Below are 18,379 nucleotides of genomic sequence, written 5' to 3'. Positions count from 1 at the left end.
TGAAGCAGAGCTTTCAAACCAATTCATAGTCTATTACCTAATTGATCGGATAGAGATACAGTTTTGCAAAGAATGAAAATTGGGGCAAGTGATATTTCAGCAAGTCAGCAGGTCTGCATGTGCCCCTGGTTCGAGACTATACGACTCCTATCTACTTGGCAATGGCATGCTCAACTTCTAGTCAAGATATGTACAAGCATAATGGGTACTAGTTATTATAAGTCTCTTAGGAAGTCAATTTACTATAATTGTGGAGCCTGTTTTCACATATGGGACCTGCACGCTATATTGTATAGAAGTGGCCTGACTTTGCATGTGGGAGAAAATTAGTGTTTGCATGTATCTGCCATCGAGTTGAGTGAAGGCGGTGGACTCGTAATTTCCAGTTAATGTCGCTCATTGTAATAGGTGGTGATTTCTGATGCACTTTTTGCTGCAAATAATAGATGGATTGTCATGGTGAAGCCATTACTGAGATGTGTTCGGATGGCCATTAGTAGCTTTCTGGTAGGGAAGATGAAGTTCTTGCTTCTTGTCTTCAAAATGTCTTTTTGTTCACCAGAGGAAATAAATCAGAATTTGAAGTTGTTTTTCCTTAGAATAATTTACCTATGAGGTGCAAGTGGCACTGATGAAGAAACTGACATGATGAATGAATGATCCTTTTCTTGTAAGTTTTTTCAGAAAGACTAATGGGATAGTGAAATGACATTAAGGATTTAAAAAGTTTTAAACTGTATTTTTACTTATCCTTCACGCCAACATTTGATGGGAGGTGAGAAAAAAATTAAACGAAAAATGGGTACATAAGCATTTAACTAATTAATTGTGATGTTTTGTTTGCTTGAAAGATATAATCCAGTGTTCCTGCAGACAAACATTTCCTATCCCACTACCCCACAGTTAATGAGTCGGTGGAAAACCAAAAACGTGTCATTCCTTCATTTTCTACTGTTCTTGCATTGGTGCAGCTTGAGAACCCAATATTGTTTTATGAGACTGTACAAGCTAACAGGGTACAGTGCTCTCCTTTTGTCGGAGGTCTAGGTTTGATATCAGCTATATTCCATTAGCAGACCATAATCAGCCTATTGGTGTACAATCACAACTATGAGATACGTGACCAGAGTGAGGCATGTGACATGTGAGATATGTGACCGATGTGAGATATGTGACCAGAGTGAGATATGTGACATATGAGGCATGTGACCAGAGTGTGGCATGTGACCAGAGTGAGATATGTGACCGAGTGAGATATGTGACCAGAGTGAGGCATGTGACCAGAGTGAGATATGTGACCAGAGTGAGGCATGTGACCAGAGTGAGATATGTGACCAGAGTGAGATATGTGACCAGAGTGAGGCATGTGACCAGAGTGAGGCATGTGACCAGAGTGAGATATGTGACCAGAGTGAGATATGTGACCAGAGTGAGGCATGTGACCAGAGTGAGATATGTGACCAGAGTGAGGCATGTGACCAGAGTGAGGCATGTGACCAGAGTGAGGCATGTGACCAGAGTGAGATATGTGACATATGAGGCATGTGACCAGAGTGAGATATGTGACCAGAGTGAGGCATGTGACCAGAGTGAGATATGTGACATATGAGGCATGTGACCAGAGTGAGATATGTGACATGTGAGGCATGTGACCAGAGTGAGATATGTGACATATGAGGCATGTGACCAGAGTGAGATATGTGACCAGAGTGAGGCATGTGACCAGAGTGAGGCATGTGAGATATGTGACATGTTAGGCATTTCAAGCAGCAGGGATTAAGAGTGTGGCATAGTGTCTTGGATTTGATAACAACCTTTGTTGTTTTGTGTTATTGGAGAACATTGTGTGTTAGTGCACAGAAACATGGCCCTGTCTTGATGCTAGCGGACCGGGCCCCGTTCCACAAAGCAATATTACCGCTAAGATGATCGTAACTTGCATACTTTAACATTGACTTGCGACAATCATAGCACCAAGATCGCTCTGTGGAACGGACCCCTGGTCATCACCTGGCAGTCAAGGTCTATATAAGCTCGGCTGATTAACTCAAGTTTGATCAGGCTCAACATGCTCATGTAGGTCACTAGTATAGGTCACTGGTGTAGGTCACTAGTACAGGTCAGCAGTAGGGGTCATGAGTGTAGGTCATCAGTGGGGGTCATAAGTGAAGGTCACCAGTAGGGGTCATGAGTGTAGGTCACCAGTAGGGGTCATGAGTGTAGGTCACCAGTATAGGTCACCAGCAGGGGTCACTAGTGAAGGTCACCAGTATAGGTCACTTGTGTAGGTCACCAGTAGGGGTCATGAGTGTAGGTCACTAGTATAGGTCACCAGTGTAGGTCACTAGTATAGGTCACCAGTGTAGGTCACCAGTATAGGTCACTGGTCTAGGTCACCAGTATGGGTCATGAGTGTAGGTCACCAGTAGGGGTCACTCGTGTAGGTCATTAGTGTAGGTCACCAGAAGGGATCATGAGTGTAGGTCATTGGTTTAGGTCATCAGTATAGGTGACTGGTGTAGGTAGCCAGTATAGGTCACTAGTGTAGGTCACCAGTAGGGGTCATGAGTGTAGGTTATTAGTGTAGGTCATTGGTTGGGGTCACTAGAATGGGTCACCAGTGTGGATAATCAGTGTAGGTCACTGGTATAGGTCACTGGTGTAGGTCACCAGTGTGGGTAATCAATGTAGGTCACTGGTATAGGTCACTGGTGTGGGTCATTGGTGTAGGTCACCAGTGTGGGTAATCAGTGTTGGTCACTGGTTGGGGTCACTAGAATGGGTCACCAGTGTGCGTAATCAATGTAGGTGTAAGTGTTCCAGTTTTAAGATTAATTTTCATGTCAAGACAAGTGCATGAAGTGCCATGATAGATCACACTGTTGGTAAAGATTCTGCAATTACCATCATGCAACATGTCTTTAACAATGCATCCTGTATGTGTGCAAGTGATCACGGAGATCAACATGTTCCTACTTGTGTGTGAAAGGCACTGCACTGACAATCAGAAGGAATCACACATTCAAGCCATGGCATGATCTCTTAAGTCCACGAACCAGTCAAACAAAGGAAAATGAAATATATTCCTTTACGGTCATTTCAATCTGCAGCTCCTCTCAAATGGAAAAAAAATTTGCTTAAAATATTTTACAGTTGCTGTTTCTTTAATATTATTATGATCATGACCATCACCGTTGCTACACCATCCTCATCACTATCAACAAAACCAACATCAACATGACTATTTATACATGCACTGACATATAGACATAATGACACACAACTTAAGTAAATTTATCTGTTTCTTAAAGAAGACATGATAACCTAATGGTTCATCTAAATCTTCATCTTATAGTTGCGTGGTGAGCACCATGAGAAATATTATTATCTCTTTTCCAAGAATAGACCTGAGCCCTTGAAGTTTCCATTGTGTAGCTGTAGATGAGTTTGTATCAGCACCTGTCTCGGCTAAAGTAGCCATTCATACATCTCCGAACCTACCACTCCACTCTGACATTTACCTTTGGGATGTCAGACAAGCCTAGCTTTAAATTTCATTTCTAGCATTTGAAAAAACATGTTGGCACATCTAATGAGAAACAAATGTGTTTCTCTGGCTGAAAATACTCATCAGAAATCCGAGTTTTAGCCCCGAGATGAAATCCCTGGGAGACAAGCCTAATGAGACAAGGACAGAGTAACCTGCTTGTATATGGTGCCGGGATGGAGCCGCTAATTACAGAGGCAAGCAACTCTACTGGCATTGTGTTTTCTGGAGACAGGAGAGAGGGAGAGATGAATAGCAAATGTCACAAATGCTGTGTTAGTACAATGGAAGTTGCATGCAAATGACTGCAAATGGTAGTTTGGTGAGCCTTTTTAGTAACTTTGTTTTTTATTCATGAGATATTAATTTTCATGAGACCTAAAATGAGGGATTGACGCTTCAAAGCGATTGATCAAGGCTTTCGGTCTGTGAAGATGCAGGTCAGGTCTGGTTGTGAGATGATGGGTAATGGTAGTTGAGGTGGAATCTGGTACCCTTGTATGACCCAGATCTTCAGAGCCATTTTGTGGTCATCATTTCAAATGTGTTTTTTTTCTCAACTTTTAAATAAGTTTGGTTCAACTGACATCACTTTAGTAAAATGACAATACTTACTACTGCTGCTGCTGCTATTACTGCTGCTGCAGCTATTGCTACTACTACCACCACTATTTCTACTGCTGCTACTACTACTACTACTACTACTACTACTACTACTTCAACCACCACTACTACTGCTATTTCTACTACCACTACTACTACTACTACTCAATTACCACTACTACAACTTCAACCACCACCACTACTACTACTACTACTGCTATTTCTCCAACTACTACTACTGCCACTACTTCTACTACTACTACTTCCACTACCGCCGCCACCACCACCACCGCCACCACCACCAACTGCTACAAATATTGCGTTTCAGAGTGAATTTTAAGTCACAAATGACCAAATCAGTCAAAAGGTAGAGCCCTGTGTAAGACCTGCCTCACTCAGGCTATATTCTCACAGTAAGTTGACACATGATACACCTGACATACTGATCAAAACAGGGTTAAACCCAACCCACTCACTACTTTGGGGAATAAAACTGACTTAGTTGTCATTCTGTGGGCCTTAATTCCTCCAAAGTCAGACTAGTGGATTTACTGTTATTGCAAAATAAATGAATTATGTCCATCAAACTCAATATGTACTGATACATTCATTTCACTCTTGCTACTCAGAAAATTAAGTTTTGCGTCGCGTATAAATTGAAACATGGTACAATCTGGGCTCATATGTCCATGTAGATGAAATTCCGGAGATTGGTGTAAAATAGAAATTTCGGACATGATGAGAGAGGAATAATAAGAGTCACCAGGTGGGGTCACAGCAACAGACTCATCAATACAGAAAGCTGCTTGAACGCAAGCACCTGCTGATGAAATCTTCTTCCCGTGACAATCACTACAATCCAAGATTAGACTCTGATGCTACTGCTGCTGGTACTGCTGCCAGAAATCAACACATCCTTGCAATTTACGATAGTGGTATGCAAGAATCTACTCATTTGCTGCCCAAACTTGCACCTGTCGTGAATTTTTTTCCCTGTCTTTCTAGGTTTCTAGGTTACCTGTTCTGTTTTTGTGGTTTGTTTATTTGAATGTTTGTAGGAGTTAAATTGATTATTGAAAACACCTGTTCTGGAATCCATCTTCAAGAAAAAAAGAAAAGCTTGTGTATTGATTCTTTGGGGGTAAATTTTTGTCTTATTTGCAAGGTTATGTTTTTTGCATGATCAGATACTTGATGGATTGTGCATTCAAATATTTAGTCTTGTTTCTTTCACCCAAGTTTGCAGTTTAGTTTCGTCTTCACCTGTTTGTATAATAAGAAATCAGTGAAAATGCAGTTGTTGTAGCTCCCATTATATGTTTCTTGTCTCAGTATTGATAGTTTTATGAAAGTAGTAGTATCTATGTAGATAAATACATACACACACGCATATGGATTGCTGTATTTCTCCCTATCAAGATGTATGGATTGATATATATCTCCCTATCAAGTTGTATGCACTGCTGTATTTCTCCCTATCAAGTTGTATGCACTATAATATATCTCCCCATCAAGTTGTATGCACTGTTATATATCTCCCTATCAAGCTATTTGCACTGCTGTATATCTCCCTATCAAGTTTTATGCTCTGTTATATATCTCCCTTTCAAGTTGTATGCCCAGTTATATATCTCCCTATCAAGTTGTATGTTCTGCTGTATATCTCCCTATCAAGTTGTATGCACTATAATATATCTCCCCATCAAGTTGTATGCACTGTTATATATCTCCCTATCAAGCTATTTGCACTGCTGTATATCTCCCTATCAAGTTTTATGCTCTGTTATATATCTCCCTTTCAAGTTGTATGCACTGCTGTATATCTCCCTATCAAGTTGTATGCACTGCTGTATATCTCCCTATCAAGTTGTATGCACTATAATATATCTCCCCATCAAGTTGTATGCACTGTTATATATCTCCCTATCAAGCTGTATGCACTGCTGTATATCTCCCTATCAAGTTTTATGCTGTTATATATCTCCCTTTCAAGTTGTATGCCAAGTGATATATCTCCCTATCAAGTTGTATGCACTGCTATATATCTCCCTATCAAGTTGTATGCACTGTTATATATCTCCCTGTCAAGTTGTATGCACTGCTGTATATCTCCCTATCAAGTTGTATGCACTGCTATATATCTCCCTATCAAGTTGTATGCACTGCTATATATCTCCCTGTCAAGTTGTATGCACTCTTATACATCTCACTATCAAGTTTTATGCTGTTATATATCTCCCTGTCAAGTTGTATGCCAAGTGATATATCTCCCTATCAAGTTGTATGCTCTGTTATATATCTCCCTTTCAAGTTGTATGAACTGCTGTATATCTCCCTATCAAGTTGTATGCACTATAATATATCTCCCCATCAAGTTGTATGCACTGTTATATATCTCCCTATCAAGCTGTATGCACTGCTGTATATCTCCCTATCAAGTTTTATGCTGTTATATATCTCCCTTTCAAGTTGTATGCCAAGTGATATATCTCCCTATCAAGTTGTATGCACTGCTATATATCTCCCTATCAAGTTGTATGCACTGTTATATATCTCCCTGTCAAGTTGTATGCCAAGTGATATATCTCCCTATCAAGTTTTATGCTCTGTTATATATCTCCCTTTCAAGTTGTATGCACTGCTGTATATCTCCCTATCAAGTTGTATGCACTGCTATGTATCTCTCTATCAAGTTGTATGCACTGCTGTATATCTCCCTATCAAGTTGTATGCACTATAATATAATTCCCCATCAAGTTGTATGCACTGTTATATATCTCCCTATCAAGCTGTATGCACTGCTGTATATCTCCCTATCAAGTTTTATCCTGTTATATATCTCCCTTTCAAGTTGTATGCCAAGTGATATATCTCCCTATCAAGTTGTATGCACTGCTATATATCTCCCTATCAAGTTGTATGCACTGTTATATATCTCCCTGTCAAGTTGTATGCCAAGTGATATATCTCCCTATCAAGTTGTATGCACTGCTGTATATCTCCCTATCAAGTTGTATGCACTGCTATATATCTCCCTGTCAAGTTGTATGCACTGCTATATATCTCCCTATCAAGTTGAGGGGCGGTCGGGTAACCTAGTGGTTAAAGCGTTCGCTCATCACGCCGAAGACCCGGGTTCGATTCCCGACATGGGTACAATGTGTGAAGCCCATTTCTGGTGTCCCCCGCCGTGATATTGCTGGAATATTGCTAAAAGCGGCGTAAAACCAAACTCACTCACTCACTCACCTATCAAGTTGTATGTTCTGCTGTATATCTCACTATCAAGTTTTATACACTGCCATATATTTCCCTAAATGCTCAATGGGATTGTATAATAGTGTTAGGACAAGCCTGAATTTACTAGTCATACGAGTTACACAGAAACAGTTGTTTATTAAACAACAATGGGCATGGAGAATTTCATGCAAACAAAGAGCAAACTTAGTGTAGTGAATAAGTGAGTTTTAACACCGCTTTTCCAGTTATATCACGGCATGTCAGCTTCATGTGTGAGGAAAGACCGAAGTGATGCAGGTCTCAGATTTTTACCACTTTGTTGAAACCAGTGAGCAGGGGTTCGGTGCTCATAAACCCAGAACTATATTCTGGCCGAATCAGGATTTGAACCCACAGTCATAGATGTCTGGCTTCCCCAAGAGACACAACTCTGTACATTGATTTTCGGTGCCTGACATGAATGGGCCACCTGTGCCTCCAAACTAAGTATTGGGAAATGCATCATACTGTGTCTATGTTATCATGATACGTATTGATACAAGAGGTCAGCATGTCATGTGACATGTCTATGTCATGCTGGTAACCGTGAGCGATATTCTGTATGATATTCTGTCCATGACATCACGCCTGAGAGAGAAACACATCCACGGTGAGGATGGGATGAGCATTCAGAGAGGATTGAGGTCAACAGAGATTGACCTTGGGATTCAAGGAAAAGAAGATTTTAGAACAAGTTTGATTATTGGATTAAGCATTGAAAATTTGGCTCCCAAGAACATACACAGATGTGGTTCTGGAATGTTGCCATTACACAAGGAATTGAAATTCAGAGGAATATGACTTGCTGATTCTATTTCCATGAATTCATGAGATGTGAATTGTCTTGAATTGCATTAAAGAATATAATTCTGATGAAAAGAGGAGGAAAAAGTCCATATTTTCCAAACCAGTGGTTCAGAACATAATAGGTTCTGACAACCTACACAAATAACAATACCGAGGGCCGAGAGAAGAGGTTAGTCTGGAAGGCAGCCCATGATGGGCTAACGAGGAAAAAATGGTCATCAACAGAGATGAAAAAGGTAAAAACAGAACAAAACATGTCCGAGTTTCCTCATGCATCCTGGGCTTAAGATAGAGAATTGATCTTTGGTGGCAGAGACTGCCCTTCATTATAACGCTACTGTTGGGAAACATCTGGTGCAGCCAGGTGGGGGGATATTTATGAGCATCTTGTTAACATCTTAGTAGGGTGTGTTGATTGTGGATAAATGAGGTTTGTTTTGTGCTGATGCAGTTAAATAAAATGTATTTAATAATAATAATAATAATAATAATAATTGATTTGTAAAGCGCCTTTCAAAGGCATTTAGAAGTGATACACATAAGGAAGAGAATTTGTGGATCTCAACTTCTTTATTATGAGGAACACAACATTTTGGAGTAAGCATATACCCCTAAACGTTGTGTTCCTTATAATAAAAAAGTTGACATCCATAAATTCTCTTCCTTAAAATGTATTTAGTTCAGAGGGTCATCAGTTTTATTAACTTGCTGTAGATGTTAAAACTAGAATGATTTTATTTCATTAAAGTCATTAACCATTTTGCCATTCATTTAACAAACAAACAAAACAAACATTTGTGTTATTTATATTAAATTATGTTGAAGAAATGTTTGTTGAATGCATAGTATAGTCCTTTTATATTAATTGTCACACCTAGTATTATGTTTTAAATTGGAAAAGTATTGAATTCTTTTATATATATATTACCCCCATATCATTCTATATTTTGAAATAATATATCTTCATGTTTGAACCATATATAACACTGATTTGTCTAGCATAGACTTGATAATTTTACAAACCTTTTTAATACAGCTGGAATATTGCTTACTGCCATGATAAAAACGATGAAACAAATGTTTAACATTAGTTTCATAATGGAAACAAAACAATCACATCTTCCTTCTATCTTATTCCCAAGCTAATACTGAATCTTATTTCTGAACGTTATTCCTCTGTTATTCCTCTGTTCTTTAATGTAACCTTGGAACATTGTATAACATGATGCCATTGTTTCATCGTCATGCCATATAAGCAAACATGCAGCCATCTCTGTAGAACCTGGCCTTAGACATGGACAGGGGAATCCCTTAGCTTACCTCCTATTCCTGGTATCCGATTGTGAAAACAGACAGAGCACTGCTCCGTCTTCTACTCAGCCACTTCAGGTGAGAGGGCTATAATCCATCAGTTCCGACTGAATTGCTGTAAATATCCATTCCAACATGCGAGAAACTCGACTTTTTCCTTCCTCAAAAAGTCCTAGTGATTGAGTGACTGCATCAATGTGGTGTGAAAAAAGATGTGATATTAACGAGACAAAATTGACTATTCATTAGTAGGTGTCCTGCACAGATGGGCAGAAATCAGCCACTGTGTTTAACTTGGATTAAGCCAAATTATGTGTGATCCGAGCTCATCCCAGTTTGGAGGGCCAGAATGAGCATCTCGTCAATATCACGCAGTGTGAAATTAACGCTTGTTCCTCCCTATTTCCTGCAGTACTTTGTATTGGCTCTGTTGTCTTTGACTTGCTATTGATTGATGTCAGCTTCATATACTACGGTTCGTTACGGGTCCATATTTCATATCAAAGATTTATTACACGTCTCCCTTCTTCTGTGTTATAATGAGGTTAATTTGATTGCAAGGAGAATCACAGTGACAAGTTGAGAGTAATGACAATTAGGAAATGAAGCTATCAATTAAAATTAAAGATGCAAACGGAATTGAAATGATCTCTGCTTTGACATAATCCTGCCAATGCCCAAAACAGCGTATTTAATTTCCGTCTCCACCTGTGCAGCCACTTAGCCTGATGGGTGAAGACTTCCCACTGACGCAGAGTAAACTAGCGGATTTCTGGAATAACGCCCTCTGATCTTCCCCGCATTAATGATAGTAATCAATTAATGCTTGGGTCAGTCTCTCTGCATTTCTAGTTGAGTTTAAACGAACTAACAAATTAACAGCAATTACATTGCCAGCAAAACATGCCGGCTAATTGAATTTTCAATTGGAAGGAAAAAGTTCTTGACAGAAAACTTTTTTTTATGTTGTTTTCGTCCAAAATCTGTCATTGCCGTTTTGATAAGCAGCTGAGGATGCAGGACTCGTAGGGTTATTTCCCCCGTGAGATTTGTCGTTATTTTCAGAGTTTATTACTGTTTGTCGATTTTGCATTCCTGATGAGTATTCTTTGATTTTGGTCTTATCAGAGGGACGACGTTAGATGAATTTCTATGTCCTCTGATGGCTTCTACTTGTAAGTCAGGAGGTATCGACGTTGATGGAGGTTTCAAAGATGGGTTTGAAATTATTACGATTAGTGCAGACCTCTTTGTAATCTACACACATCAATATCAAGCTAAACATAAGCTGTGGAAATTGATTTGTAAGCCAATGAAGTGCATTAGAGAAATATTCCAAAATTGTGTTGCTGAAAAATGGATGTTGACCTAGATGCTGGTGGCACACTTGATGATACAGCTTTTAGACAAATCAAAGATTGATGTTAAATCATACACTGTTGACACTATAGATGGCACGTAAACACTGTAGATGACACGTAAACACTGTAGATGGCATGTAAACACTATAGATGGCATGTAAGCACTATAGATGGCACGTAAACACTATAGATGGCATGTAAACACTACAGCATGTAAACACTATAGATGGCATGTAAACACTATAGATGGCATGCAAACACTATAGATGGCATGTAAACACTATAGATGGCATGTAAACACTATAGATGGCATGTAAACACTATAGCATGTAAACACTATAGATGGCATGTTAACACTATAGATGGCATGTAAACACTATAGATGGCATGTAAACACTAGATGGCATGTAAACACTATGGATGGCATGTAAGCACAATAGATGGCATATAAACACTATAGATGGCATATAAACACTATAGATGGCATGTAAACACTATAGATGGAATGTAAACACTATAGATGGCATGTAAACACTATAGATGGCGTGTAAACACTAGATGGCATATAAACACTATGGATGGCATGTAAGCACTGTAGATGGCATATAAACACCTTAGATGGCATGTAAACACTGTAAATGGCATGTAAACACTATAGATGGCATGTAAACACTATAGATGGAATGTAAACACTATAGATGGCATGTAAACACTATAGATTGCGTGTAAACACTATAGATGGCATGTTAACACTATAGATGGCATGTAAGCATTGTAGATGGCATATAAACACTGTAGATGGCATGTAAACACTGTAAATGGCATGTAAACCCTATAGATGGCATGTAAACACTGTAGATGGCATGTAAGCACAATAGATGGCATGTAAACACTGTAGATGGCATGTAAGCTCTATAGACGGCATGTAAACACTTGTGTGTCAAATCCCAGATTTACCTTGTTTGGGATGCTTGTGTTATTAGCACCATGCCCATGCCCGTTATTGTCTCCAGTGTTTTGGATATTTCTACGATCTATGGCACTGGAAGCTTTCCTCCCACATTAAGCTGACATTGAGGGAAATCTCTTAACAAAAGCCACAAAACTCTTTCCATAATCATAAGAAATCCTTTTCGCCTATATCATGAGCATGTGTTTATGAATCACTCTCAGTAAGTGACGATACCAGGTGGTCACGAGAAGGAGAGCATATCAGGCCCCATTGGTGGCACCTGTAACAAATGCATGCAAAGGCAAGTCAACTGTTCATTTGAAAAAACACCTAAACATATGGTAACAATTTAAAATAGGGAATTTACATTTGACATCATTTTAGGCATTAATGAGTCAGATTTGGAAATATCCTCCATATGTCTTCCATGAAACTGTTTGAAAGCTTTTCTAAGGCCTTGATTATAACCCTGATAAAACACTTTTTTGCAAGAGTTGTGCGACATTCTTTGAAATCTTCATGGAAAGAGCATGCTTGATTGTATCTCTAAAGTTGTGAAATGTAAATGCTAAAGGCTGGAGCTGGTGGAATATTGTTCAACATAAAAGGAAATTGACTATTGGAAAGTTGAGGTCATCCCTCTTGTCATACACTCTTGTGGAGAGTGTTTTGTCATTCTGAATCTTTATGCATAGATCTAAATATGGAAAAGATGAGACGGTCTTACTGGTCTCTACTATTTCTAGCTCAAAGCAGCAGTAAACCCAACTCACTCACTCGTATATGATGTCCAAGCAATAACATAAGTAGGAGCGAGAGGGTTGAATGCATGTACTGCTATCTCAGATCTGCTGTTATGACGGCAGCCTAACTCAAGCAAACTTCCAGTGTAATAGACCCATCAACAATAATTGCACACTCCTGTTCTGATGGAAATGTTGAAGAGAATGTGCACCATCTAAACAAAATCTATTGAGACATTTACAAAGCAGACTCTCTTTGACCATTGTTGTTATCTGAATCTATACGTCTGCCCACGTTGTGCAGACGTGCAAACTTTTGTCTCAACCTTTTCATTACTTAATAAGGCAAATGTACAATGATGAAAAAAGAGGTAATATTAAGATATATCTTACAGATTATGCCCAGCTGCCGAGATCTCAATTGGAGATTCAGCGTGGCTCCAATATTCCCCTGATCAATACACAACGTATCATTTTATCCTTTACATAAATCAGCCTTTTTTGGCTGTCGTCACTGATATAATGCAGGTGATAATATTCCACTCTTGTCTATTTATTCCACCCCTTGTCTATTTAATAACGATATTGCATGCAACGGTCAAGACAAAGCTCTTGGGAAATTGGAGGACGTTCACCATGAGTGATCTCCCCTTAATGATTGGCAGCTCTCAACAGGCTCTGGAGTACAAATGGGATTAATATTAAAGTAGATATTTGTAATTAACGACTTATGGTCATTGAGGCTTCTTAATAACCGTACAGTGGTTGTCCAGGTATAATTTATGTATGGCAACTGTATTAGGGAGAGATTTGTTAAATGACAAGATTATAACATGAGCTCTCATCTCATTTCAATTCATATTGGACAAATATTGATTAATACGTAAGAAGATAAAAGTCTTAAGTGTTCATTGAACATTTAACATTTTCGTAGGGTTAGACAGTTCAACTTCTCGGAGAGAATTGAGATACTTTGGAAAACTGCAGAAAAAATGCCAATATCAGGAAGAAGTTTAAAACTGGATAAATCTTTACTATTAATCTGACCTCTGTTACGAAAACAAACAAAAATAATTGAAAAAAACCCAGGACACCTTAACTGCAGTATAATTGTAGCATTAACACCAGATAGTTCATTGGCTATGTTGTCAGTGTGGCAACTTTTAGTAGCCAGGCCATGGACCATGTTGTCAGTGTGCCAACCTAAAGTAGCCAGACCATTGACCATGTTGTCAGTGTGCCAACTTTCAGTAACCAGACCATAGGCCATGTTGTCAGTGTGCCAACTCTCAGTAACCAGACCATGGACCATGTTGTCAGTGTGCCAACTTTCAGTAACCAGACCATAGACCATGTTGTCAGTGTGCCAACTTTCAGTAACCAGACCATAGACCATGTTGTCCGTGTGCCAACTTTCAGTAACCAGACCATAGACCATGTTGTCAGTGTGCCAACTTTCAATAACCAGACCATAGACCATGTTGTCAGTGAGCCAACTCTCAGTAACCAGACCATGGACCATGTTGTCAGTGTGCCAACTTTCAGTAACCCGACCATGGACCATGTTGTCAGTGTGCCAACTTTCAGTAACCAGACCATGGACCATGTTGTCAGGGTACCAGCTTGAGTTAACTCAGGTCCAACACTGGAGACTAAGTCTAAGCTTTGTGGAAATGGGCCCTGGACTGGAATGTTAGTATAGTAAACTAACTAATCAATGACCATATCATTGCTCACAACTCTCTAGTCACATTCTGTAGCTTACAACCACTCACCCAGCCACAGTTAACCTTGCTGCTGCTGAAACTTCTGCTGGACAGAGGCATCACAGAACACAGTCATCAATTGAAAAGAAATATTCTTGATCTTGAAAATCATATGTCAATAGATTTTTAGCCCAGTTCCAAGTTACACCCCCCCATCCCCCCAAAAAATGATGAGAGTACAAATTAGTTCCAAAGATGTACCAAAAAGCCAAATCTAGTTAGCAATGTCATTCATCAGGGTAAGTAAGACTTTGCTAGAAACAGTTTGAATAATGTCCTGGGCCTCGTTTCACAGTGATCTTAGTGCTACGCTGGTCGTTAGCCTATGTTAAAGTATGAGAGTTGTGATCACCTTAGTGCTAAGATGGTTTTGTGGAACAGGGCCGTGTCCTGTAGTGTCAACTGTTGACTTCTGCTGGCAACAGGGTTGGGGAAGGACTGGGGAACAGATGCTTCTATTTCTGACCCTACAGGGTGATTTGTTATCTATCCCTGCCCACAATAGTCAGATAACAATGTCTGATAGCCTCTAAATCACACAAAACATTTATTGGAGGGACGGCAATTCAGATACAGGCCATCACTAATGGCATGCAAATGTGGCTGCCAGACTAACTAGAGAACTTCCCCTCACAATTGTCTGCTGTTGAACACTGTTGCCAAAATGTTTTTTATTGAGGATGAGAGGGTATATTTAGGTCAGTGCTAGGGAGAAGTGTTGTTAACTCTTTAAGCTGAACTTAATATAAAAATAACTGGCTTTGTGTTTGTAAATAAGTGTAATATGGTGGTTGCTCTTGTATGCATGAAAATGTATGGAATAAATTTATGGAAAATATATTCTATGACTTCTAAATATATGTAACTTCTAAAGTCACTCAGCCACCTCTGTGGTGTTGTGGTACAGTGTTCGCTCGGAGAGTGGAAGATCCGGGTTTGATCCCAAGTTGCGACCAAAAGACATTAAAAGATGATACTTGTTGTTACCCTGCCTGGCGCTCGGCATTATGGAGTTAAAACAAGGACTGTTCAAGGAGGGCTCAGAGTCAGTATATTGTGTCAGAATGGTTAGAAATTTATGTTAAACTGCGTCATTTCATATCAGTAGGCTAGCACTATAGAATTGGCATCAGTCTTGCATAATACAAGCAGCCACAAACACACGTATGCATGCACATCACTATAAAAATGCAATAATCTGGGACGCAACATTCATAAAGCCCCATTTCACTCTTATCTTTGCCGTTTCCTTGTATGAGAGGTTGTGAGCTGCTAGGATCTGCTGAATTCATGAACAGATAGCCATCATGACAACTGGCCACACATTGATGAACGTTGAAACAGATGGTAGTCTGATTGTACAACACAGTGACACACGGCCCTTGTAGTCTGATTGTACAACACAGTGACACACAGCCCTTGTAGTCTAATTGTACAACACAGTGACACACAGCCCTTGTAGTCTGATTGTACAACATGGTGACACACAGCCCTTGTAGTCTGATTGTACAACACAGTGACACACAGCCCTTGTAGTCTGATTGTACAACATGGTGACACACAGCCCTTGTAGTCTGATTGTACAACACAGTGACACACAGCCCTTGTAGTCTGATTGAACAACACAGTGACACACAGCCCTTGTAGTCTGATTGTACAACACAGTAACACACAGCCCTTGTACTCTGATTGTACAACACAGTGACACACAACCCTTGTAGTCTGATTGTACAACACAGTGACACACAGCCCTTGTAGTCTGATTGTACAACACAGTGACACACAGCCCTTGTAGTCTGATTGTACAACACAGTGACACACAGCCCTTGTAGTCTGATTGTACAACACAGTGACACACAGCTCATGTAGTCTGATTGTACAACACAGTGACACACAACCCTTGTAGTCTGATTGTACAACACAGTGACACACAACCCTTGTAGTCTGATTGTACAACACAGTAACACACAGCCCTTGTACTCTGATTGTACAACACAGTGACACACAACCCTTGTAGTCTGATTGTACAACACAGTAACACACAGCCCTTGTACTCTGATTGTACAACACAGTGACACACAACCCTTGTAGTCTGATTGTACAACATAGTGACACACAGCCCTTGTAGTCTGATTGTACAACACAGTGACACACAGCCCTTGTAGTCTGATTGTACAACACAGTGACACACAGCCCTTGTATTCTGATTGTACAACAGAGTGACACACAGCCCTTGTAGTCTGATTGTACAACACAGTGACACACGGCCCTTGTAGTCTGATTGTACAACATGGTGACACACAGCCCTTGTAGTCTGATTGTACAACACAGTGACACACATCCCTTGTAGTCTGATTGTACAACATAGTGACACACAGCCTTTGTAGTCTGATTGTACAACACAGTGACACACAGCTCATGTAGTCTGATTGTACAACACAGTGACACACGGACCTTGTAGTCTGATTGTACAACATAGTGACACACAACCCTTGTAGTCTGATTGTACAACACAGTGACACACAGCTCATGTAGTCTGATTGTACAACACAGTGACACACGGCCCTTGTAGTCTGATTGTACAACACAGTGACACACAGCCATTGTAGTCTGATTGAACAACACAGTGACACACAGCCCTTGTAGTCTGATTGTACAACACAGTGATACACAGCCCTTGTAGTCTGATTGTACAACACAGTGACACACGGCTCTTGTAGTCTGATTGTACAACACAGTGACACACAGCCCTTGTACTCTGATTGTACAACACATTGACACACGGCCCTTGTAGTCTGATTGTACAACACAGTGACACACAGCCCTTGTAGTCTGATTGTACAACACAGTGACACACAGCCCTTGTAGTCTGATTGTAGAACACAGTGACACACAGCCCTTGTAGTCTGATTGTACAACACAGTGACACACTGCCCTTGTAGTCTGATTGTACAACACAGTGACACACGGCTCTTGTAGTCTGATTGTACAACACAGTGACACACAACCCTTGTAGTCTGATTGTACAACACAGTGACAAACAGCCCTTGTAGTCTGATTGTACAACACAGTGACACACGGCTCTTGTAGTCTGATTGTACAACACAGTGACACACGGCTCTTGTAGTCTGATTGTACAACACAGTGACACACAACCCTTGTAGTCTGATTGTACAACACAGTGACAAACAGCCCTTGTAGTCTGATTGTACAACACAGTGACACACGGCTCTTGTAGTCTGATTGTGAAGAAAGGCTCCAACTACTCCATCGCTGGTTGCAAGCGGTGGCTAAATGAGAAGGGGTTATCAGGCTCATGACTTGCTCATGCTTTCAATCACTGGTTTGCCTTTCCAGATTTAACAGGCTGCTGTAATGTAGTTGGGTCTGCTGCTTACTGCTGCTTACTGCTGTGTTAACACATCTAAGGGATTTGAAATGGAAGTAAACTTTCGTGTTCAAAATGTTCAATGCATTTATTTATTTGTTCAGATAAAAAGTAATTTATTTTCCTGTTTCAGTTGAACAGGAAGCTCATCCAAGAAGTTAACATCGGAGGAACTGAGAATGTTGTGAAAGGTATGTTCTGCATGTTATTCTGTGGAGTCCAGGGACAACTTCCTCATGGTGTACTTCATCGGTACTTCATCATTTCCAGGGGATTAGATGCTCTCTGAGATAAGACATTCTTTTTCGGTTTAACATTCTGTATTTTATTAATTTTTTTAATGCTTAAAGGACATCCTTTCAGACCAAATGGTATTTTATGATAGATACTGGTACTCGTATTCCCACATATTCTTATACCTTCAATTGCACAAGAAGTGTCTTCATATTAATGTCATATAATCTATGACACTGTTTTAATCGACATTGATTTTCTATGAATTTATTTTAAACTTTTTAAAGATGTAAAAAAAATGTAGATTGCATGTAGATAATTGAAATATGTTGTAAATGGACAAAACGAAATAGGGAAGAGAGGATTCCCAGAATATCGGTGGAGTTGA

The 18,379-nt window shown here is 39.8% G+C and overlaps 1 protein-coding gene across 2 annotated transcripts in view; it reads left to right on the top strand.

The window, feature by feature from the left end:
* Positions 1-18,379, top strand: part of LOC124151049 (short-chain dehydrogenase/reductase family 42E member 1-like) — a 314,896-nt gene that overhangs the window by 143,076 nt on the left and 153,441 nt on the right. For both annotated transcript variants that reach the window (XM_048400730.1, XM_046523340.2), the window contains one exon: positions 17,891-17,948. In XM_048400730.1, the coding sequence (XP_048256687.1) occupies positions 17,891-17,948 (58 nt within the window). The remainder of the gene's footprint in view (positions 1-17,890; positions 17,949-18,379) is intronic.

Source organism: Haliotis rufescens, unplaced genomic scaffold, assembly GCF_023055435.1.
Source record: "Haliotis rufescens isolate VD_foot unplaced genomic scaffold, xgHalRufe1.0.p SCAF_20, whole genome shotgun sequence".
Classification (NCBI taxonomy): domain Eukaryota; kingdom Metazoa; phylum Mollusca; class Gastropoda; order Lepetellida; family Haliotidae; genus Haliotis; species Haliotis rufescens.
Note: the sequence above shows the minus strand (reverse complement) of the source record. Positions and strands in the feature narration are given on the sequence as shown.